We start from the raw sequence: 25,179 nt of genomic DNA on the forward strand, positions 1-25,179 counted from the left end.
CATAGCAGGGCTTTTTCAGTATAAGCTGGCTTGACAAAACCTAAAACTCCAGTTAGAGATGCATAATGCGTTATTACAACACTGGTTATCAGCTTTCCTTATTAAACCAGTCTTTGTGCTTCGGGATCTGTGCACGGTATTATGCAGAGTGCTCTCTGCCATTTATTTCTTCAGCATCACAGCTTCAAATTAGAGCTAAAACTTTGACCATGATGTATTCAAACATTAGTGTGTTACCTGAGTACTGCCCCATGGCCTGAAATATCAAGATCAGGAAATCACATTAGGTTTTATTTATGGGGGGATCAAAGTGTTTTAATGTTACTGGGTTTTTTTTATGTTGCTGGGCTTTTTTTATGGTTTTTATTTTACTGTTCACCTCCTCACTGATAAGTAGCCTATAAACAGATCCCCCCCCCCCCCCCCCTTTTTTGTGTCCCTTTTTTGTGTAGATAAAATTCTCATTCAGCAGGTTGCAAGTATAACACTTATTCCATATCAGCAATGAGTCTGCATATCACCAGGAAAAGAATGAAAATTGAAATGAAAAAGAATTTAGCTGAAAAGCTTGTTCTGCAAAAGCCAAATCACACAAGAGAAGTAAATTTTAATGATGCAAGAGATTCTTCCTATACAGCTGTCAATACAACTTAGATTTTAGAGAAATACATGATCCTTGCACTGTTTCTAACATCAAAGCACTGTTTCTAACATCAAAGCTAGGTTTCTCCTCAGATGAATCCATCCGAAAGGAAGGTTACATCATAGCTGTTGTTGTGGTCAAAGTATTTCTACAAGGCGTTGTTTTTGAGAAAATACTTTTAGGAGTTACATAAGCTAAATGTTTAGAAAAACTGAATCAGTGAGGTACACCACCCATTAAATTCATTTCAGTGATTGGTGAAATAAAAACATATATGTACAAACATACAGTATAAATAATTTACATCAGTATCTTTTGTAAAGTCTTGCCTCCCCCCCTCTTCTTCCATCCATCGTATTTTCTTTTTTGATTTAACAATCTCATGTTAAAGGTATGAAACACAATAATCCATGAGAAAATGTGTCTGAAATTAAATCAGAGCATTTAATGAGTGAGAATTTAACCTCACATGACGATGATGGTGACCACATTCTCCAACTCAATGCCATAATTTCCTCTGGGAAAATGTAATCAAGATGTGGCAATGTATGAATTTATGACAAAGTGAAAGAAGGTGTGTTTATCTGCAGCTTAATCAGTATGCCGTCTCTTTAATGATGTTAGTGGAAAGGGTGTGGCTACTGGAGATGCTAATGGAGTGGCGGTTGAGGGGGTATGGTTGATTCCTGTTTGTGTGACGGCAGGGCATGCAGAAGTACCGCAACGTGGAGAAGAAGATCTGACGGTAGGTGGCTGATACCAGGTTGTACAAGACAGGGTTTATGGCCGAGCTGACGTAGAACAGGACATTGGTCAGCATGTAGAAATAGTGGTAGAAGTCATATAACTCACTGGAAGAAAACACAAGGGAGAAGTATAAGGAAATAGTTATATGTCCAATGTTTAAGTCTAAACATAAATATATTACTTTTAATGCTTTGCATAAAAAAGATACACAGGTGCAGTGTGACTTGTACAGCAAAGTTAGTGCATTTGAACAGCCTCCGGAGCACCACATGGTGTCGAGACTCATCCAAAACTGGAAAAAAAAAATAATCTCAACTACATGTGGTACTTGTACTGCCGAAAAACAATAAAATCAATTAAAAAAAACATGGCAGTTTCAAAATACTAACTTTAATAACTGACATTCAAAATGCAATATCGACATAAAGATAGACTAGTAATGTTGCAGTCTTCATTATTTATTTTTTGCCTGACCCGTTTGGTTCTTTAGCCTTCAGAATTGATGTCTTAAGGCCAACAAAGATACCAAACGGATTTACTTTATCAAGTGGACCACCAGGGCCTTGCCTTGATTGACCTTTGTTGTTATTATTCATTTTATTTTATTTTATTTTATTTTCAGTTGTTACAGACGGGACAGACATGGCTAGGGGATAGGAAAACAATGGGGAGGGGGGGGGGGGGCTCCCCTGTGTGGGTGTGTGTGGTATAGTGGGAAGAGAAGAGGAAGGCAGTCGGGGATGGCAGTCGGGGATGGGAGGAAAGGAAGGGAAGGGAAAGCAGCCCCTCCCTGGGGCCAGCTCCCCCACTGACCCCAATAGGCACCCCCACCATCTGGAACCCACCAAGGCCATCCAGACCGGGGCCCACGGCAGCAGCACCGCCAAGCTCCACAGACCCGGAGCAGCTCACCTGACCCCACCGCAGAGGAAACTGTATCCACCCCATCCCACATAGCAAGAAAGTCTGGCCCAGATCTGGTATCAAGCCGGCACTGCTGGCTGACTTCTGGCATGATAAGACGTATGTCATCCAAATATGGGCCAGGCCTGGCATAGATGGCACTGTCTATGTGATGGCATGCCATATCTGGCTCTATTGTGGTTTGGATTATGTGGTCCAGGCCCATAGAAAACAGATCTGGCCCAGATCTGGCATCAAGCTGGCACTCATGCCCAGCCAGCGGGTGGCTGTAGCTCAGGAGCTAAAGCACGTCACCTACTGATCGGAAGGTTAGTAGTTCGATCACTGGCTCCTCCAGTCTGCAAGTCAAGAGTCTGAATGTGTAACAATGTACACATAACCTCAGCGACACACCAACGAGGACCCAAGGCCCAGCTAGAGCCCCAGCATGGAGGCGGAGCACCCTGAGAACCCCAAGCCCCCACCTTACACCAGCCCTGCTGCATGCAGCCATGAGGAAAACACCATCTAAGAGCCTCCAGAGCCCAGTTGCAGCAGATGGCCGCCCCTCCCTGAGCCTGGTTCTGCCGGAGGTTTCTTCCTGTTAAAAGGGAGGTTTTCCTTCCCACTGTCGCCAAAGTGCTTGCTCATAGGGGGTCATATGATTGTTGGGTTTTTCTCTGTATCTATTATCGTCCGATCTACTGTACAATATAAAGCGCCTTGAGGTGACTGTTTGGCGCTAGTAAAGTAAAAACCATGAGGTTTATATTTATTAGGTATGTGTGTTGTTGAATGAATGCCAAATGCTATCATTTTTCTGTTGAGTAAATTTACCTTACCTACAGGTATGAAGAAAGTTACCTTACCTCACCTTACCTTACCATGTGGACTGTATTCATTTCTTTAGTGACATCATCCAATTTGCCCAACAAGCACACTAAAGGGGAGGTTGGAATTTTACATTTCAGACACTTTGATAAGTCTTCACATATCCTGCGCCAAAACATCTGAACTGGTGGATAGAACCAAAGAGCGTGGATGTAATTGTCCGTGGATGTGTATTGCCTTGACAATGTTGCAGTCTTAAATACAATCTTTAGAACCTGATTACCCGCTGATTTACTGGGAATTTTAAGTTTTTGGTCTCTTACTCTTAATATCTTTAACTTGCAGACTTCAATTCATTAATTGTACTTACAGTGAAATTGTGATTTAAACAAATGACATAACAGAAAACGAGTAGTTTTGCAGTAAACAGTGCTAACTACTTTTCCTGAAAGTAGACTTAAATTCACCTCACCCCCCGCTATGTGCCAATTGTGAGGTGGGAACCTGTGACCACCAGGACTGTTAGGAGGTGGTCAGAGGAGGCAATAGCGGAACTACAGGGCTGTTTCGAGGTGACCGACTGGGAAACACTCTGCGAGCCTCACGCCGAGGACATCAATGGGCTTACTGAGTGTATCACAGACTACATAACTTTCTGCACCGACTCCATTGTTCCAGCTCAGACTGTTCATTGTTACCCAAATAACAAGCCGTGGGTGACTAAGGACATCAAAGCCCTCCTCAACAACAAGAAGAGGGCTTTCAGAGGGGGCAACAAAGAGGAGGTGAGGAAGATCCAGGTGTTACTAAAGGACAAGATCAGAGAGGCTAAGGACAATTACAGGAGGAAGCTGGAGTGGAAACTCCAGCAGAACAGCATGAGAGAGGTGTGGAGGGGCATGAAGACCATCACTGGATTCAGGCCAACCAACAGCAGGGGAGCTGAGGGAGGTGAGAATAGAGCCAACGAGTTGAATCTGTTTTTCAATAGATTCGACACCACAGTGTCTGCTCCCACCCCCACAACCTCACCTGTAGTCAGCCTGGAATCCAGAGCCACACCACTGTGCCAGCCTCTCTCTTCACATGTTGCCTCCTGTGAGATTCCTGACACCCCTCCCCCACCCATCACCTTCACTCAATACCAGGTTGAGATGCAAATGAGGAGACTTCACTCAGGCAAGTCTGCTGGACCAGACGGAGTGAGTCCCCTTGTCCTCAAGACCTGTGCCCCCCAGCTGTGTGGAGTCTTTCATAAACTGTTTATGCTGAGTCGGAGTCTGCAGAGGGTCCCGGTGATGTGGAAGACATCATGCCTCGTCCCTGTACCAAAGACGCCACGTCCCAGTGGCCCCCAGGATTACAGGCCCGTGGCACTGACCTCTCACATCATGAAGACCCTGGAAAGGCTCATCCTGGACCAGCTGCGACCCATAGTAAGACCACATCTGGATCCCCTTCAGTTCGCTTATCAGCCTTGTCTCGGAACTGAGGACGCCATCATCTACCTGCTCAATCGTGTCTACACCCATCTGGACCAGCCGGCGAGCACTGTGAGGGTCATGTTTTTTGACTTTTCCAGTGCTTTCAACACCATCAGGCCGACCCTCCTGGGTGATAAGTTAGCAGCGATGCAGGTGGATGCTTCTCTGGTGTCCTGGATTGTTGATTACCTGACAGGAAGACCACAATATGTACGTCTCCCACAGTGTGTGTCTGACAAGGTAATCAGCAACACAGGGGCACCACAGGGGACTGTCCTCTCCCCCTTCCTCTTCACCCTCTACACCACAGACTTCAGCCACTGCACAGAGACCTGCCATCTTCAGAAGTTTTCTGATGACTCTGCGGTGGTTGGATGCACCAGCAGGGATGATGAGACAGAGTACCGGGCTGTGGTTGACTCCTTTGTCACGTGGTGTGAGCAGAATCATCTGCAGCTCAACGTAGCAAAGACCAAGGAACTGATCGTGGACTTCAGGAAGACCAGGAAACACTTGACCCCTGTTTCAATCCAGGGGGTCAGTGTTGACATTGTGGAGGACTATAAATACCTTGGAGTATACATTGACAATAAACTGGACTGGGCTAAAAACACCACAGCACTTTACAGGAAGGGTCAGAGTCGTCTCTATTTTTTGAGGCGACTGAGGTCCTTCAACATATGCCGGAAAATGCTGAAGATTTTCTATGAGTCTGTTGTGGCCAGTGCGATCCTCTATGCAGTTGCATGCTGGGGGAGCAGGCTGAGGGTCGCAGATGCCAACAGACTCAATAAACTAATCCGTAAGGCCAGCAATGTTGTGGGGATGGAGCTGGACTCCCTCAAGGTGGTGTCGGAGAGGCGGATGCTGTCCAAGATAAAGACATTGTTGGATAACACCTCCCACCCACTCCATGACATGCTGGTCAGTCACAGGAGCACGTTCAGTGAGAGACTGAGATTACTGAAAAGCACCACTGAACGACACAGGAAATCATTCCTGCCTGTGGCCATCTCCCTGTACAACGCATCCACTTAACACACTGTTTGCTGCTATAACTACACATGTTTCTTTTTCAGCTATTTATTTATGAGTGACTTATGTATGTATGTATGTATATATATGTATATATTGTACTATTCTTAGTTAGTGTATTGTCTGTCTTGTCTTAATGTTGGTTTATAATGGAGCACTGTAACAAAAAATTATTTCCCCCAGGGATCAATAAAGTATTCTGATTCTGATTAAATAAAAACAGCTGCAAGGTGATGAACATTTATTTTAAACGTTATATTACAAAATTACAAAGATAATCATGACCATTAATATTTTGTAATGAAATGGTGTATTTTAAAGTTAACTAAGCTTCTTTAAATACAAAAATTACAAAAAATGGTGACATAGTAACGCAGGTTCTCTGAGTGGCGGGACTATATCACCGTACTACATATTTCATATGTATGTGTGGACTGATCTCGAACAGTATAACTCACATGGATTGTGTTTAAGACACACCACCTGTGGTGGCAGTGCAGTAATAGACACTTCTTTGGTAGATCAGACCTTAATAGGAATGTCTTTCTAAGCGACTTGTAGCTAGACTACATATTTCATATATAAGGGGACTTGAAAACGAGATTTACGAGATTCAGCTCATGTTACAGATTTACAGATTAAAGAAATAACACAATATATGCAAATCACTCAACAATAAATATCAAGGATTGAAAGAGGTGAGTAGAAATAAATATCAAGAAAACTGACAGCAACATTACCGAGTAAGAAAAGAGTGTATGCAAAAAGGATGTAACTATTGCAGTGTTTACAGTGTATGGAGGAGTTATACAGGGAGATGGCCACAGGCAGGAATGATTTCCTGTGCCGTTCAGTGGTGCTTTTTGGTAATCACAGTCTCTCACTGAATGTGCTATCCTGTGGCTAGCCAGCACGTCATGGAGTGGGCGGGAGGTACTATCCTACATTGTCTTTATCTTGGACAACATCCACCTCTCCGGGAAGGAGTCCACCACGATCCCCACAATATTACTGGCCTCTGTTGGCATCTGTGACCCTCAATCTGCTGCTCCAACATGCAACAGCATACAGGATAGCACTGGCCACAACAGAATAATATAAAATCCAGAGCATTGTCCAGATGTTGAAGGACCTCAGCCGCCTCAGAAAATGGAGAGGACTCTTGCCTTTCCTGTAAAGTGCAGTGATGTTTTTAACCCAGTCCAGTATACTCCAAAGAATTTATAGGTATTTATAGTTTGAGAGTCGCACACAGGCTACATTCACTACACTTAACTCCAAAACAACAACTGAAGGAATAGAAGAGGTTACACACTTGTACTGCTTATATACACTGCAAATCCAGCATGTCCAAATTAACACTGTCGGATTTGATTTCAACACTATTAAAGTGTCTATATGGGTCCACACCAGAGAGTGTTAATTTAACTCTTTTTGGAGAGTTGGTACGTTAACTCTGATTTAGTGTTAAACACCAAATCTGTCTGGAGTTGATAATTTAACACTTGGTGTTAAGAGTTTATATATTAACTCTCAAAGAGTATTTTAGTTTAACTACGTAAGAGTTATCTTCTAATTCATTCTAAAAAGTGGGAATTTTACTGTTCTGAACTTCTAGAAATTTCTTTTGGAAATAAACATTTACTAAAAAGACGCAATGGTTTTTGAAAAACATTTATTCTGAACTGTGCACCACAATTTCAAAACATTTTCTGAAAGATGTAACAGTGTACATGTTCTCACTTTCATTAGAATTTTGTTTATCAAAAGGTCTGACATGGTAAATGCAAATAACAGCATTCTCATCACTTATTTCTTCAATACAATATGCATGTCCTTCATTCATCCCTTTGTGGAACTTCAACGCACTTCTGCTCTCCCCCATATTCCATCTTCACAAGCATATCCTGTGCGGAGATTGAATAAAAATTAGTTGACACTAATTAATGGCACAAATAATCCAGTAAACAATTGCAGCACAGTAAAAAAAAAAAGGAATCCTCTTTGAGCCATTACTTGTGTAAAGTATTTTCCCAAAAGACAAGGACACAGGCAACAGGTAATACTGAACTAAATGTGAAACCTCAACCTTTTTCATTTTTACCTAAACCGTGTGCACAAAACTCTGGAGGGATCTAAATGCTACCGTAGAATCCAGTCAGGACGTCTGCTACTGCTGTTTGCTCGTGTTTTTTTGTTTTTTTTTATGGGCGATCGTTTTGAGGCTTCAAGTAGCACCATTATACCAACATTTCACATTCTAGACATTGTTTTAGGTGTATTTGACCAAAAGTTTGACTGAAAATTCACATGCAAGCTTTTTTTCAAGGCTGTGGTATTTGCCCGCAAACAATACCTTTCAGCTAGCTAAAACAGAATATTATGCTATCACCGAGCAACATGGCTAATGCCTTTCACACAGCTTTGTCTCAACTCCAAAGAGCCACAGAAGTAAAAGCTCATAATAATAATTGAAACAATCTTTGAAAAAATGACTTACCAAGCATGGCAAACAACTCAAATATGTAGAGCAAAATGTTCTGAAACGGCTTCACTTCAGCTTCGATTGGAGCCGTGCTGGGGGCGGAGTCTGTGAATTTACTCTGTTGGTGTCATAGCCCCTGTAGGAGTTCAGAGTTAAGAGGTCAAGAGTTAATGTTTCCATTGTAACACCTCCAGATTTGAAATAGAAACACTCATTTTTAACACTCGATTTTAACTACTATCATTTTACACCTCGGAGTTACATTAAAAGAATGTGACTCTGCTTAGAGTAAAATTAACTCTACTTTTGCAAGAAGACTATTAACACCAAAACATTTAACACTTTTGAATTTGCTGTGTACCCATGGCAGCAATTAGTGTGTGTGTGTGTGTGTGTGTGTGTGTGTGTGTGTGTGTGTGTGTATGTGTGTGTATAGACACTTTTTCCTCTTAATAAATAATAATATAAAAGCTACATTTTGTATTTTTCTCTGTGTAACATAAAAAAGTAGTAAGGGGTCAAATACTTTTCACAGCACTGTGTTGCACTGAACCTATAATGCTGATTTTAATCCTTGTTGGTCCACTACCAGAAACCCTTCCAACATCATTATCAGATCAACTTTTGAGGAAATTTGTAATCTAGGCTGCCCGCCAGTCTACAGATTTATTAATGATGTCAAAGCCCCTGCACGAAAAAGGGAAGAAAAACAATTTCCTACAAACGCTAGAATGTCCAAGTGGTACAAACTTAATCTTCAGTTGGCTGGAAAAAACACAGTATTTCTGATTCCTGTCTGGATGGATAGCCACAGAGAGAGTGCTACTGCAAGTGGAAATTAATCCTAAATAAAAGGAGCATTTATATTTCATATGAAAAGCTGAATATCACACTCCTTTCACAAATATTGCACTACTGTGGTGCAACAAAAAATGCATAAATTCAGACATAATTACATATTTCAGAAAAAAAAAATCAATTCAGAAAAAAAGTTTTTAATTTACAAGAACATTTTTTTTTGCGAGGGACAACAGGGACACCATTGAACACGACCTTTTTGTTAAATATGCACTCAGGTAATTCTGTATACAACGTTTATTTAAGGAAGGTTGACATGGACTATAAGTGAGTCTCTGACAGAATTTTGAATCTCTCAGGTTTATTTTACACTAGTTTCCTGAGTTTTTGTACAAAACCAAACATATTTACCAGCTTACTCAAGAAATACTTCCCTCTGCCTTCACTCACTTCTTCTTGTTGATTTACAGTCATTTACAGACAATCTGATGTTGGCTCTCTTACATTGAATGGCTTTGATGCATGCTCTTTAATAGTGTAGCCTTTAAGTGTTTGAAAAAATGTTTAACTTAAGTTTATATTTCAAATACCAAAAATATTTTAGGTTTACGTTTCTACAAAAACCATCCCTGTTTATCATTTCAAGTGTCTTAACTTTTAATGACGTATACATATATTGTATATAGCATACGCTTTAAATGCAAACATTATAACAACTTTGCTCATTCCAGAGGAGTTTAACATCATTATATACAAAAGAACCCTGCGGTGAAGGACTTTGTTAATATAAGGCAGAATGTTGACCTGCACTTTAAGTCCATAAAATTGTGTATGAAAGCAAATTGTATCAGATTCCATTAGCAATGTTGACAAATTAAATAACACAACCCTCTGACAGACAAGTTGCAACCATAGGGCAAAAGAAATGGAAAAGTCTTAATTTCTCCCCTTCTATGACTAGTATCCTTATGGTGATGTTTTCACTAATTTTGAAAAAGCATAGAAAACATTATGGAAACAAATATGATGCTCAACCAATACATAAATTTTTTTTCATTATCATTGTGCAAAAGGTTATTTTGCTAAAAAGCTGTATGCTTTTATGATTGCCTGTTCAAAGAGGCCAAGATGACATTCAAAGCTCGTTACCCAGCGTGTAAGGCTGACATCCAGCTGTGTCTTCTGTATATTCTAGTATTTCAAGTAAACACATTTTGACAGTAGATTCACTAGCTTTTGAAGACGAGCTTTCCCAGTGATACGCAACTGCAAACTGTTTCTGTTACTGTCAAGCTCTTAAAATTCTTCACACAGTCTCTGAAAAATTGATGTTTTGCTATAAATCTCATTATCCAAATATGAATGAGTGGTCCAATTTTTAGAATTCACCTAGATTAGTGGACGATGAAATGATGTTTCAGATAAAGTTTTTTGATGGGTAGAGTTCTTTGAGGCTTCGGTCGTGTTGCATAATAATGGGCTTTAAATACTCTGTCATTGGTGACTGAGTATGAGAACACAATGTTTATAAAGTTCAAGAGCAACAAAATCAAGCTCCAGAGCAAATCCTCTGGTACAAGTCACCAAATATTAAAGGTATGTTTGTGTTGACATCAGATCTATCCCATGTCCAGGTAGACATAGCTAAAAAATATATTCTATTTAAAAAGCTTTCTTTAGACAAAGACCTGAAGACCAAAATAGTTCTGGCCAGATCTGAATGAGGGTGGGGGAGGTTCAATTTGTCATGTTGCAACGAGCTTAGCTTCTGTCTTGCTAGCTTGTGCTGCGCTCAGTGGATCTGCGCTCGACAGTGCAGCCTAGGCGGAGTAGTCGAACGCAGATCCACTGAGATCTCAACACAGACAGCATCGTCAGAAGAAAAGTTGATAAAAAAATTTAAAATTTTGTATTGTTCGATACATATTCATACCGAACCGAAAGCACTGTATCGAACGGTTCAATATCGATACGAGTATCGTTGCACCCCTAATGTATATATATATATATATATATATATATATATATATATATATATATATATATATATACTTAACACCCAGCACGCCCCTGCGGGCGGTTTATCCTTCAAGCTTGGGTCCTCTACCAGAGGCCTGGGAGCTTGAGGGTCCTGCGCAGTATCTTAGCTGTTCCCAGGATTGCGCTCTTCTGGACAGAGATCTCCGATGTTGTTCCCGGGATCTGCTGGGGCCACTCGCCTAGCTTGGGAGTCACCGCACCTAGTGCTCCGATTACCACTGGGACCACTGTTACCTTCACCCTCCACATCCTCTCGAGCTCTTCTCTGAGCCCTTGGTATTTCTCCAGCTTCTCGTGTTCCTTCTTCCTGATATTGCTGTCATTCGGAACCGCTACATCGATCACTACGGCCGTCTTCTTCTGTTTGTCTACCACCACTATGTCCGGTTGGTTAGCCACCACCATTTTGTCCGTCTGTATCTGGAAGTCCCACAGGATCTTACCTCGGTCATTCTCCACCACCCTTGGGGGCATCTCCCATTTTGACCTTGGGACTTCCAGGTTATACTCGGCACAGATGTTCCTGTACACTATGCCGGCCACTTGGTTATGGCGTTCCATGTATGCCTTGCCTGCTAACATCTTGCACCCTGCTGTTATGTGCTGGATTGTCTCTGGGGCATCTTTACACAGCCTGCACCTGGGGTCTTGCCTGGTGTGATAGACCCCAGCCTCTATGGATCTTGTACTCAGAGCTTGTTCTTGTGCTGCCATGATTAGTGCCTCTGTGCTGTCTTTCAGTCCAGCTTTGTCCAGCCACTGGTAGGATTTCTGGATATCAGCCACCTCCTCTATCTGCCAGTGGTACATACCATGCAGGGCCCTATCCTTCCATGATGGTTCCTCATCTTCCTCCTCTTTCTTGGGTTTCTGCTGCCTGAGGTATTCACTGAGCACTCGGTCAGTTGGGGCCATCTTCCCAATGTATTCTTGGATGTTCCTTGTCTCATCCTGGACTGTGGTGCTGACACTCACCAGTCCCCGGCCCCCTTCCTTCCGCTTAGCGTATAGCCTCAGGGTGCTGGACTTGGGGTGAAACTCTCCATGCATGGTAAGGAGCTTTCTTGTCTTTATGTCAGTGGCTTCTATCTCCTCCTTTGGCCAGCCTATTACCCCAGCAGGGTACCTGATCACGGGCAGGGCGTAAGTGTTGATGGCCCGGATCTTGTTCTTACCGTTCAGCTGACTCCTCAGGACTTGCCTGACCCTCTGCAGGTACTTGGTGGTTGCAGCCTTTCTAGCGGCCTCTTCATGGTTCCCATTCGCCTGCGGGATCGATATTGAACCGTTCGATACAGTGCTTTTGGTTCGGTACGCATATGTATCAAACAATACAAAATTTGTCATTTATTTTATCAACTTTCCTTCTGACGATGCTGTCTGTGTTGAGCGCTCAGTGAATCTGCATTCGACTACTCCGCCTAGGCTGCACTGTCGAGCGCAGATCCACTGAGCGCTCAACACAGACAGCATCGTCATAAGGAAGAGCGCAGGGCAAGCTAGCGAGACAGAAGTGAAGCTCTCCTTGCAACATGGCAAATTGAACCTCCCCCACCCTCATTCAGATCTGGCATTTGGAATTATTTTGGTTTTCAAGTGACGTATGACCCTGAAGGTAAGCGCGTCATGGACTAAAGTAAAACAGTATGTTGGATGTGCCACGCAATGCTCAATTACATGGGTGGGAACTAGTGTGTTAGCGCAGTTAGCTCGTTAATGTGTTGGCCGTCTAGCCCCATGCACGAGGCGATCAGGGGTAGCTCATTAACGGAGATTTGCCGTGTTGTGGCGTTAAGGTCATTTCAACGAGATTAACGCTGACATCACTAGTGGGAACACAACAAATATGACTGCACATTTACGCTGACATCATCCTAGTGCAAAGACAAGTGGAAGCAGACAAAACAACAAGCATGCATGCTACAAACTTTACCCGAGTCATTTAGACAGCCGTTAGCACATGATTCTCCTTAGGGGACCTGATATGTTTAATATCCTGCTGAGAATATAGCCCAGAAGAAGCGTATAGTATAGCTTTTATTTTGGAAAGAGCCATTTCTCTGTAATAAACTCTCTTGTCCAAAGATGAGGGATTCTTCAATCAGATACAGGGCTCGCAATATCGCTAGCCCCAGGACGTCGGGCTAGCGATTTTTCCAGTCGGGCTACCAAAATCTATCTCTGCCCTGCCCATCGGGCTATTGTAGGAAGGAAAAATATATGTCAATGCTTTTGCATTCTTTCGGAAATGTAGCTGGGTAATTATGCCATTGGCATCGGTGAGCCACTGTCAATATGTGACATGTGACATATTGAAATCGCGTTTGAATTTGCGCTTGTTCTTTTGCTTTCACTTTGCAATCGCGCGAACTGTGTATAGAGAGCGACAGTACTGATTGGTGAGTGATGATAATTTGTGCACCAATTCCTCTGACATCGTCTTATTAATCGTTAGCTTACTACGCAAACATGACAAGTGAAATCTCCCGCAGCAAGCTTAAACATGTGAGAGGTTGATCACGCAGAGAATCGCTGAGCTTATGTGAGTGTGTGTGTAAAAGCAGCAGGATATATATTTTAGTTCTGCTGAGCCAAATAAGACAGGTCAGGGTGAAGAAGTGACAGCCAAAGAAAAGCTTACCACAAAACGGAGAAGTTATGACAAATCAGACTATAAGGCAAAAAGAAAGTGCAGCTTTATGGTTTCATGGACAAAATAATTTCTGTGGCTGCGATATGATGAGCTATATAACCAGGGGTGCACATAAGTGGTCCGCAGGTGCGCATTCGCTGTCAAAATAAAAAACACGCACAAGGGTTAGGGTTAAATTTAAAAACTGTATTTTTGAGTTAAAATATATATTAATAATTTTAAGAAATGACAAATTAAAAAGGCATGAACATTTTTTTTTGTATCGAAAAAATATCGAACCGTGACACCAAAGTATCGAACCGAACTGTGAATTTTGTGTATCGTTGCACCCCTAATATATATATATATATATATATATATATATATATATATATATATATATATATATTCAAATAATTTGTGTACACAAGCAATAGACATATGCTTTCAACTGTGTAATTTAAGTGATCTAGGTAGCTCTGTTTTGGAAGTTCAGTTAATGTTAGCAATTTCTTTGGGAGTTTATATGTGCTTTGTGTCTGGGGCCCCCGTATATAAATAAAACCATGTTTTTTTTTACATTAGTAATTCCTATTGTGCATAATTTTATATTGTTTTTGATAATAAATTAATTAAAGCAACAAAACAACCTGAAAAGCCGGTTGGGAGCTGAAAGACCTGGCTCTTTTTAGTGAGCCGAGCCGGCTCTTTTTAGAGAACCGGCTCTTTTGGTTCAGCTCACTAAAAAGAGCTTGAATTCCCATCACTACTCTCCATAATACCTCCCCTGGAGGCATAGCGCAGGCACACCAAACAGATCACACCACTCTAGTGTTGACACTTATTTTAACCTTCATTTTATGTTCATTTCATGTTAAACAATTTTGTGTTCTCAGTCAAAAATGGCCATTACATTAAGACTCATGATACAAACTATAAATATATATTATCATTAGTTGTTGTGTTAGATTTTTTTCTTCAACCTAAAGCCTTGTTCTTCTTCTATTTGTTATTTATGGCCTGTAAGTTTCATTGATCTGAGGTTATATGCCTTGAATTAGAATTCTAAAAAACATCATATCTGGAATATTTTGTCTCTAGGAAATAATCAGATGAAACATAATAGAAAGTTACCAAGAACATTTGATTTCAATCCATTTAAAAATGTTTATACAGTCAAATAAAGTAACACCTGTTGTCTTCCCAGTCAAAAGTGACTGGGAACATTTTATTAATGAACAAAAGAAATTATCACAAAATTACATTTGTGTCAGAGACAGCTCACGTTATCTTATGCTTGGCTCTTTTCAGGAACACCATCTGCAGGTTTATCCATATAAACCTGCGTGTTCCAGGCATAACATTCTGGTATCATGGTTGCCCATATCTTTATGTCATATTTAAACTGGTTGCTTGGCATATACTATTTGAAAGGAGAGTGCTTCCTACAAACAGAGAAATGGTCATTAACTGTGACGTTTCGACTTTGGATATATATGAGTGGCTGGCGCTCCACACACTTCTCCCAGACTTCTCTGATCACTGCCATTTGTCTTGTTGACGGCGACCTGGTCGTGTATCATGATTGTCAAAGCGAATCACCCATAACAACATGTTAAACTTCTTGAATGACATGGTGGCCTGAAAAATTGTCTGACCATACTCTACATCCCATAAACTGCTGGTAGAATCCATTCTGGATCTGTGCACACCACTCAAAATCAAAAGACTCATGTATGCTTTCACATCATTCTGGATTATTTCCTTTCAAATGTCTTTGTAAGTTTGTTTTTTCCCTTCCAGGTTGGTTACGTTTATCACTGTGGTTTTGATGGACTGTCATAAACAACTCAAAGCAGGATTTGTCATCAGTCCAGGATGCGGCATATTTTCTAGGTCCTGAGACATTTTCAGCTGAAAGCCTAACTTGATTCTCAGGTGGGGATCATTTCCAATTCTTTGATTTAATTGTGACCATTATCACTGAATTCCTCCTCATCAGTCATTTCTTGGTCTGTGCCATCTTCCGCTCCTGACACTTCCTCCTCTAATCCATCCTCACTGTGAGTTTCCTGGTCTCTGTCTTCCTCATTAGTGTGTTGATCAAATATGTAATCAAGAGCCTCACTTAGGATCTATCGACATGCCACGATGCCATCACACAGTTGTGAGCAAGGCATCAAAAAAGCATTAAACACTACAGCTAGAAAAAAAGTTCAACGCTACTGAAACAATGTAGCCACTAAATCGGCCAAATTTGACCAAAACACAACATAACATTTAAAGATTACATTTTTATTTTAAAGTATGAGTAAAGAGTTCATTTCACTTTTTTAAACATGCATTACATGACTTACCATTTGATTTAATTTCTTACAAAAAGAAATACAGTGAACAATATTGATATACATATTTTTTGATGTCATGACCACATCGTTCAGTAACAAAGACAACTGAATATGATTGGAAACCTGGAAATGAAACAGAAAGGCAAGACATATGTTTTGATTGCATGTTGGGGAGAGGGCATGGATGTGGCCAGGGGGTTATTCCCTGCAATATTCTGAGCAGACAGACACTTCATTTCCTGCAGTCTGGTGATTATTTTATACACCAGTGCACATTCATTTCTTGGCGTAGTTTTATTTATTTATGCAAAGGAAAATACAAAATTAAGCAATAATGCAATTATCTTAAATCAGTTAAGCAATAATCGTAAAGCTCTTAGGCTATATGTGTTGTTTTCAGAGGTTCATTGTCCCTTAGAGCTTCCTGCTGAATCAACACATAAGCATGATTTACTATACTCTTCTCTTTTTTTTCTTTTTGTTGCCTCACAGCATGAAGGATCTAGGTTTCCTTGTGGAACTTGCATGTGCTCCCTGTCCAATCCAAAGTCATGCATATTATATTGATTAGTGATTCTAAATTGTCTACAGATGTATGTCTATAGATAGATGGATGTAGATGTAGTTGCTTTTTAGCTCAAAGTGAACCATGAGTGTTAAAAAGAAAAACTGCCATTTTTTGGGTTAGGGAACTGGGAGATCTACAGGTTAATATAGACAGGGATACAGTGTGGTCTAATCTGAGTTTGACTTCTAGGAACCTGGCGCATCAACTAATTCATTTCAAAACCATACACAGAACATATACAGTGGGGCAAAAAAGTATTTAGTCAGCCACCGATTGTGCAAGTTCCCCCACCTAAAATGATGACAGAGGTCAGTAGTTTGCACCAGAGGTACACTTCAACTGTGAGAGACAGAATGTGAAAAAAAAAACCATGAATCCACATGGTAGGATTTGTAAAGAATTTATTCGTAAATCAGGGTGGAAAATAAGTATTTGGTCAATAACAAAAATACAACTCAATACTTTGTAACATAACCTTTGTTGGCAATAACAGAGGTCAAACGTTTACTATAGGTCTTTACCAGGTTTGCACACACAGTAGCTGGTATTTTGGCCCATTCCTCCATGCAGATCTTCTCGAGAGCAGTGATGTTTTGGGGCTGTGCAACACGGACTTTCAACTCCCGCCACAGATTTTCTATGGGGTTGAGGTCTGGAGACTGGCTAGGTCACTCCAGGACTTTCGAATGCTTCTTACGGAGCCACTCCTTTGTTGCCCGGGCGGTGTGTTTTGGATCATTGTCATGTTGGAAGACCCAGCCTCGTTTCATCTTTAAAGTTCTCACTGATGGAAGGAGGTTTTGGCTCAAAATCTCACGATACATGGCCCCATTCATACTGTCCTTAACACGGATCAGTCGTCCTGTCCCCTTGGCAGAAAAACAGCCCCATAGCATGATGTTTCCACCCCCATGCTTCACAGTAGGTATGGTGTTCTTGGGATGCAACTCAGTATTCTTCTTCCTCCAAACACGACGAGTTGAGTTTATACCAAAAAGTTCTACTTTGGTTTCATCTGACCATCTGACATTCTCCCAATCCTCTGCTGTATCATCCATGTGCTCTCTGGCAAACTTCAGAGGGGCCTGGACATGCACTGGCTTCAGCAGCGGAACACGTCTGGCACTGCGGGATTTGATTCCCTGCCGTTGTAGTGTGTTACTGATGGTGACCTTTGTTACTTTGGTCCCAGCTCTCTGCAGGTCATTCACCAGGTTCCCCCGTGTGGTTCTGGGATCTTTGCTCACCGTTCTCATGATCATTTTGACCCCACGGGATGAGATCTTGCGTGGAGCCCCAGATCGAGGGAGATTATCATTGGTCTTGTATGTCTTCCATTTTCTGATGATTGCTCCCACAGTTGATTTTTTCACACCAAGCTGCTTGCCTATTGTAGATTCACTCTTCCCAGTCTGGTGCAGGTCTACAATACTTTTCCTGGTGTCCTTCGAAAGCTCTTTGGTCTTGGCCATGGCGGAGTTTGGAGTCTGACTGTTTGAGGCTGTGGACAGGTGTCTTTTATACAGATTATGAGTTCAAACAGGTGCCATTCATACAGGTAACGAGTGGGGGACAGAAAAGCTTCTTACAGAAGACGTTACAGGTCTGTGAGAGCCAGAGATTTTCCTTGTTTGAGGTGACCAAATACTTATTTTCCACCCTAATTTACGAATAAATTCTTTACAAATCCTACCATGTGGATTCATGGATTTTTTTTTTTCACATTCTGTCTCTCACAGTTGAAGTGTACCTCTGGTGCAAATTACTGACCTCTGTCATCATTTTAAGTGGGGGAACTTGCACAATCGGTGGCTGACTAAATACTTTTTTGCCCCACTGTATTACATCCCTTAAGAGATTCCAGATGAAACTACAGGCTACATATCACTGTCACATATGCAATGATTCGTCACCAGGCACGTTCTTACACATTTTTTGGGACGGTCCAGTTAGATCCGACTTTTGGGTCTTGGTAAACTCTGTGCTATCGAGGTGCTGGAAGTCTTTTATATCCCCGATCCTGGTCTTTGTCTCCATAATGATACCTCTGAAATCTCCTAAAAAAAATACAATGCAAAATATTGTTCGCCGGATTCACATCCGCAAGGAAGACAATTACAAATGTCAGTCCTGACATTTGTCATCCGTATCATTAATCTTGAACATACCACAGCAAAATTAAATATTTTAGACATACTCGGGAGAAAAGAAAAATCTATTTTGTTGTTCTGAAAATAAAGCCAACATAGTAGTGCTTTAAACCCGCATCTTTTAACAGTCGCCTGGGGCAACCCTCTGCCCTGACCTCTGTAAAAACTCTCCTGAGACTCAATCACTCATTTCGAGTTATATTGAATAAAACATTTTTATAAATTCTCAGTCCATTTTGTAAATGTTTTTTTTGAGTGTCAGAAAGAAAGATAATATCCCTCACTTGTCATATCCAGTTTTAAAATACCAAGATGATAGCAAAAACACTTGGGTATCAACAGTGGCTTTTATACTGTACACAGCAAAATCTCCAGTGTTAAATTAACACTTTTGACAGTGTTATATGTTTAAAAGTAACCTAGTCAGTTTTGAAGATTAACAATGGCTAACACTGAGCAGTGCTGATTTTCTAACACTGGAATATTTCTAACATTTTGAGTTATTTTCCAGTGTTAGAAAATCAGCACTGCTCAGTGTTAGCCATTGTTAATCTTCAAAACTGACTAGGTTACTTTTAAACATATAACACTGTCAAAAGTGTTAATTTAACACTCAACAGTGTTGTATTTAACACTCAGAGGTGTGGACCCATATAGACACTCTCCAGTGTTAATTTAACACTGGAGATTTTGCTGTGTACGATTTCAGACACTAATAAAAGGAAACCGAGGTCCTACCCTGCACTAGTGCTGTCACAATATCAGAATTTTACTTTACCTGTAATCTATATATAATTATGGTCAAAACTATTCACCACTGTGCAATTTGTATTTAAAATATAATTAAGCTGAAATAGGGCCCCAAACTGCAATGCAGTAACACTTGTGAATAAAGGAGCTAGGTGAAGTAGAACAGTCACACCAACAAAAAGACAATAAAGAGTAATTAAATTAGGTATTAATTACTCATTATTCAGCTCAACCTAACAAAGTTACAGCAGCTTACCTGCTAACTGTGCAAGTGACTCAGTCTTACTTAACAGGTTTAATGCGAAAAGTGTGTGAAGTGATCGAAATTTCAAGAGTCTTCCTTTCCTCTATAAACTGCAATATGAGTCATGAGTATGAGTATAACTGTGGTGTCACTAAACTGATTATGATTTTATTATATTTAGGGGATAAAGTAGGCTGGAAGGATGTGGAACAGCATTTCAGGACCTTCATGACTAGATAGGCTTGTAGCTATCAGCCCTGCTGCTGGGTTAATGCCCTTCCGATCCAGCTCTTCTCATGTAATGACCTTTCTTGTGGCACCTCATCAGCATTCTTGAGACTCTTCTTGGGGGAGACTGCAAACGTGTTTGCGACTGCACATATGGATGTGCCGGATGTGAAAAAGCTGTAGGTGCTCTAGGTCTGTAGATCACATGCTAGTGACAAAGCCATTAGCAAAATCCAAAAATGGAGAAAAAAATCAGTTAAGAGGAATAATCTGTGGCCACAGCCTGAGAAATGTTATTCAAATTCATGTAAATAAATTGTTATTTAGCATATAATTCCTCTACTGTTATGTTCAGTGCCACGTGATATGACAGTGCAGAGCAACTACCTAAACTTTATTCCTAGTGTCAAATCTTCACTGCCTATGACCCTGACTCCTCTGCAAAAGGAAGACCCAAATCAGTCAAAGTTCTTATCTCCCTGGTATGACTGACAAACATGCACCCTAAAGCAGATAATCTGTAAGCTGGACACGAAATGGTGTCTCACTAATTTAGAGGATCTTCATTTTGCCTGGAAAAAGGCAAAAAGATGTTACTCTGTAAGAAAAAAAAAAAAAAAAAAAAAAAAAGACAACAAAGCCCTACATAAATTCATCACAGAACAGAAACAACATTGGTGAAAGTTACAAATGATCTTCTCTCTGACAGTGGACTCTTCTTCATGTTTCTCCTGCTAAACCTCAGTGCAGCTTTTGATACTGTTGACACAGTGTTATACTTATCACCATTACAGAGATAAGAACATGCTGTTGATAAAAAAGGTACTGCTTACCCTAACTTACATAAAACTGAGGTTGTTGTACTCAGCCCTTACAAATCTTAGAAACTGTCAATTCAATTCTGTTTTATTTATATAGTGCTAAATCACAACAGCAGTCACCTCAAGGTGCTTTATACTGTAAGGTAGAGACCCTACAATAATTCAAACATAATGTTGAACCAGATACTCTGGATGGCGTTAAGAGGGCAACACTTATAGTACTGCTTTCTTGCATGTGTGCAATGTCTCTAAAATCAGACAGATTGGGTCTCAGAGTGATGTTGACAAAACAATTCAAGCATTTTTTACTTTTAGTAACAAAGTCAGTAAGAAGGGAAACTCAACTTCAATTATATATACATTCAATTTTGTGTTTACTAGATTCTTTTTAATTAGAGATACTTGTACTTATTAGAACAGTTTTGTGACTTTGTAATATATTGTATTTTTTAATTTAGTTTAGTTAATTGCTATGTTTACTGTCTTAGAGCCACTGTGACCACATCCTTTTCTCTTGGATTAATAAAGTATTCTGAATGTGAAGGGGTTGACTATTGTATGTCATTATACACTCAACAAAAATATAAACGCAACACTTTTGTTTTTGCTCCCATTCCCCATGGGATGGACGTAGAGACCTAAAATTCATTCCAGATACACAATATAACCATCCCTCCCAAACAGTGGTCACAAATCAGTCCAAATGTGTGGTAGTGGGCACATCTGCTATATTGAGATAATCCATCCCACCTCACAGGTGTGCCACATCAGGTTACTGATCTGACATCATGAGTAGTGCACAGGTGTACCTCAGACTGCCCACAACAAAAGGCAACCCTGGAATTTGCAGTTTTTTACGCTATTGGGGGTCTGGGGACCCAGAACCGGTCAGTATCTGGTGTGACCACCATTTGCCTCATGCAGTGCAACACATCGTCGCATGGAGTCTATCAGATTGTCAATTGTGGCCTGTGGAATGTTGGTCCACTCCACTTCAATGGCTGTGCGAGGTTGTTGGATATTCGTGGGAACTGGTACACGCTGTCGTATATGCCGGTCAAGCACATCCCGAACATGCTCAATGGGTGACATGTCCGGTGAGTATGCTGGCCATGCAAGAACTGGGACATTCTCAGCTGCCATCTGCCCTGAACAATGTGAACCATGATTCATCCGTGAAGCGCACACCTCTCCAACGTGCCAGACGCCATCGAATGTGAGCATTTGCCCACACAAGTCTGTTACGGCGACGAGCTGGAGTCAGGTCAAGACCCCGATGAGGACGACGGGCATGCAGTTGAGCGTCCCTGAGATGGTTTCTGGCAGTTTGTGCAGAAATTGTTTGGTTGTGCAAACCAATTGTTCCAGCAGCTGTCTGGGTGGCTGGTCTCAGACGATCTTGGAGGTGAACCTGCTGGATGTGGAGGTCCTGGGCTGGTGTGGTTACACGAGGTCTGCGGTTGTGAGGCCGGTTGGATGTGCTGCCATATTCTCTGAAACGCCTGTGGAGACGGCTTATGGTTGAGAAATGAACATTCAATGCACGGGCGTCAGATCTGGTTGACATTCCTGCTGTCAGCATGCCAATTGCACGCTCCCTCATTGCTTGTGGCATCTGTGGCATTTTGCTGTGAGACAAAACTGCACATTCCAGGGTGGCCTTTTGTTGTGGGCAGTCTGAGGTACACCTGTGCACTACTCATGATGTCAGATCAGCATCCTGATGTGGCACACCTGTGAGGTGGGATGGATTATCTCAATATAGCAGATGTGCCCACTACCACACATTTGGACTGATTTGTGACCACTGTTTGGGAGGGATGGTTATATTGTGTATCTGGAATGAATATTAGGTCTCTACGTCCATCCCATGGGGAATGGGAGCAAAAACAAAAGTGTTGCGTTTATATTTTTGTTCAGTGTATATCAGGTCATTCTAAAAAATCCCTGAAAAGCCTTCAGTTGATCCTAAATCCAGCAGCGAGAGTACTGACAGGGACTAGAGAGAGCGCATATTTCTCCGATGTTAGCTTTTCTTCATTGGCTACTTGTTAAATCCATAATTTAAAATTCTTCTCATTACACACAAGGCCCTGAATAATTAGGCATCATCTTGAAGAGTTCATAGTAGATTACCACATGAATAGAGTACTCTCTCTTACAGCAGGCTTACTTGTGGTTCCTAAGAGCCCCTCTTCTATGTAATCAGCTCCCAGTCTGGATTCAGGAACAAACAGCATCTTGACTTTAAATATTAGTCTTAAAATTTTCCTTTTTGATAATTTAAAGTAAGGGCTTGATCAAGTGACTCTGAACCCTTAACTTACTTATCATGTAAGAGGCCAAGCCTTCTGGGTGCTTCCCATGATGTATGGAACTCCGTCACTCACCTCTTTTCACTCTCTCTGTGTTCATATGATATTTTGCATTTAATCATTAGTTATTATTAATAACTAATGATTATGATAAAGAGCCTGGGACAGTGGTATAATGCCAATCTCAATGATACCTGGCAACTTGAACAACTACAGCAGAATATGGCTAATGACCTCAGGCGGATTAACAACACTGCACTCCCAGGGAAACTGAAGCTCTGTTGCTTCCAGTTTGGGTTGTTACCCAGACTACCGTGGCCGTTGACAAAGGTCTCACTCAATCATGCCAATCAATTGGAGAGGCTAGTGAGCTCCTACGTTAAGAAGTGGTTCGGACTTCCCAAATGACTCAGCAGTGTTGGGATACTATCATTGCCTATCCCTAGCCTGGTAGAGGAGTTTAAATGTGCAAAAGTGAGGCTTGAGATGTCACTCATGGACTCCCGGGTCTCACCTGTTTCAGAGAACTTTGTGCATATTTTGTTAGTTTCAACTGAAGGGTAAGACCTCTGCTGTAGAAACTTCACTGCATGCCAATGTTCAAGATTTTTTCCCCATTTGCATGCAGATATTGAAGCTAATGTCTACATGGAAATGAGATGTCAGACATCAAATGAGACAGAAATCAGCTATGGCATGAAGTGGCAGACTCGACTCAGAAAAATACATGAATGATGTATTTTATTTGGAAAGTCTTCTGAACAGTTCAAGTCATATTAAAGAACCCTGTAACATAGTCAGTTTTGCATCTCTAATGAATAACTAAATGTTAAACTATCTGCTTGATGTTAACTCATAATGAGTAATTGCATTTCAGAATAAATGTAACACTGACCCCCGCATGAATGCGTCAAAAAGAGTTCGATCACATCATTATATTCTTTATTTACATATTCATGTTGTTGTTTATTATGACAAATATGTTTTTGTGGAATACAGTTTGACAGTTGAACATATTTAAATTCAGAGGTCCTAATTGAGCTGTATGTGATTTTCTGGTGTTTTTACTGAGGTTGAATACTGCAAACTTATTTGTTAAAGTAAAGCTTTCTCACAGTTTCCCTGACAAAATGACAGTTATGCTACATGATCAAGATAGCTGCCAATACATTCTTTTAGACTTCATTCATATTTTTATCATCATAAAATATGTGTTACTGTATCCAAAGAGATTAATTAAGAGTTTCTTTCAGCTACAAGCAAATCAGGTTCACAGCTTAATATTTGGCCCTGTTGTATAAGGGCCATTCTGTCATGGTCCTGGGTCTATAACCCAGTGTTTTGTGTTTTTGAATTATTTATAGTTATTTATCCGGTTGTTCAGTGATGACGCGACGAATCCTACTTCCGGGCCTAAAGTAGTCTGCGTTTAATATGGCTTTTGGGTTGTTAACATGTTTAATGTTTTGTATTTTCTTCTATTTGATCTCAAAAAGCTCCTAAAACAGTCAGTGATCACTGTTGACTTCCCTCGGCCTTTATTACCGCTAATCATTTATTTAAGCTCAGTTTTTAAAACCTTAGGATGTAACTACAGCCCAGCCCATGCAGCAGTATATGAATGACTAACCTCGTATTGTGGATGGATTATCTCAGTTGTTCTCCTGGCTGAAGTTTGGTCCTTTTACAGCATCCTGCCATGCGATTACATTTGTTCCTGACCACCGAGAACACTCACGTTAACTTTTATCGAGTGGAAAAAAAGTTAGCTTGTTTATATTATGCTAACATAGCTGTGTCGCTAGCGGTCACGTAGCACATCATTATATACCAGCTAGCCCAACTTCAGTAACCCTACAAACGTCACTGCTGTTTAGTTTTCTGTCTTCATTTATGCTGGAAGTGATAGTAGAGCTGTACGATTTAATTTGTTTCCAAACCGCCGCAGTCAGGACGTGTTATATTGTATTTAGATAGAAGCTAGCGAGCTAACTCCCTGACTTCTAACTCCGTTAAATGTCATAAATTCCGTTTTCATGGATGCCTGGACGTCAAACTCAATTGTTACACCTGGTAGAGCAGAACGCTGATCATTTTATTAAAGATGAAAGACTTTAGACAGTTTTTCAACTCTCAGTAATGCCATAGTGATCGTTT

General features: G+C 40.9%; 1 protein-coding gene across 1 annotated transcript in view; it reads right to left on the reverse strand.

Moving 5' to 3' along the window:
• Nucleotides 1-430: 430 nt before the first annotated feature.
• Nucleotides 431-25,179, reverse strand: part of ntsr1 (neurotensin receptor 1 (high affinity)) — an 87,708-nt gene continuing 62,959 nt past the window's right edge. Inside the window, exon 4 of the mRNA XM_086278382.1 lies at nucleotides 431-1,494. Within this exon, the coding sequence (XP_086134508.1) occupies nucleotides 1,239-1,494 (256 nt within the window). The 3' untranslated portion in view covers nucleotides 431-1,238. The remainder of the gene's footprint in view (nucleotides 1,495-25,179) is intronic.

The sequence above is a fragment of the Aulonocara sp. 'chitande type north' Nkhata Bay genome, linkage group LG20 (genome assembly GCF_057382095.1).
Source record: "Aulonocara sp. 'chitande type north' Nkhata Bay isolate Kocher_YH1m ecotype deep benthic linkage group LG20, A_spYH_male_GT1.1, whole genome shotgun sequence".
NCBI classification, from domain to species: Eukaryota; Metazoa; Chordata; class Actinopteri; order Cichliformes; family Cichlidae; genus Aulonocara; species Aulonocara sp. 'chitande type north' Nkhata Bay.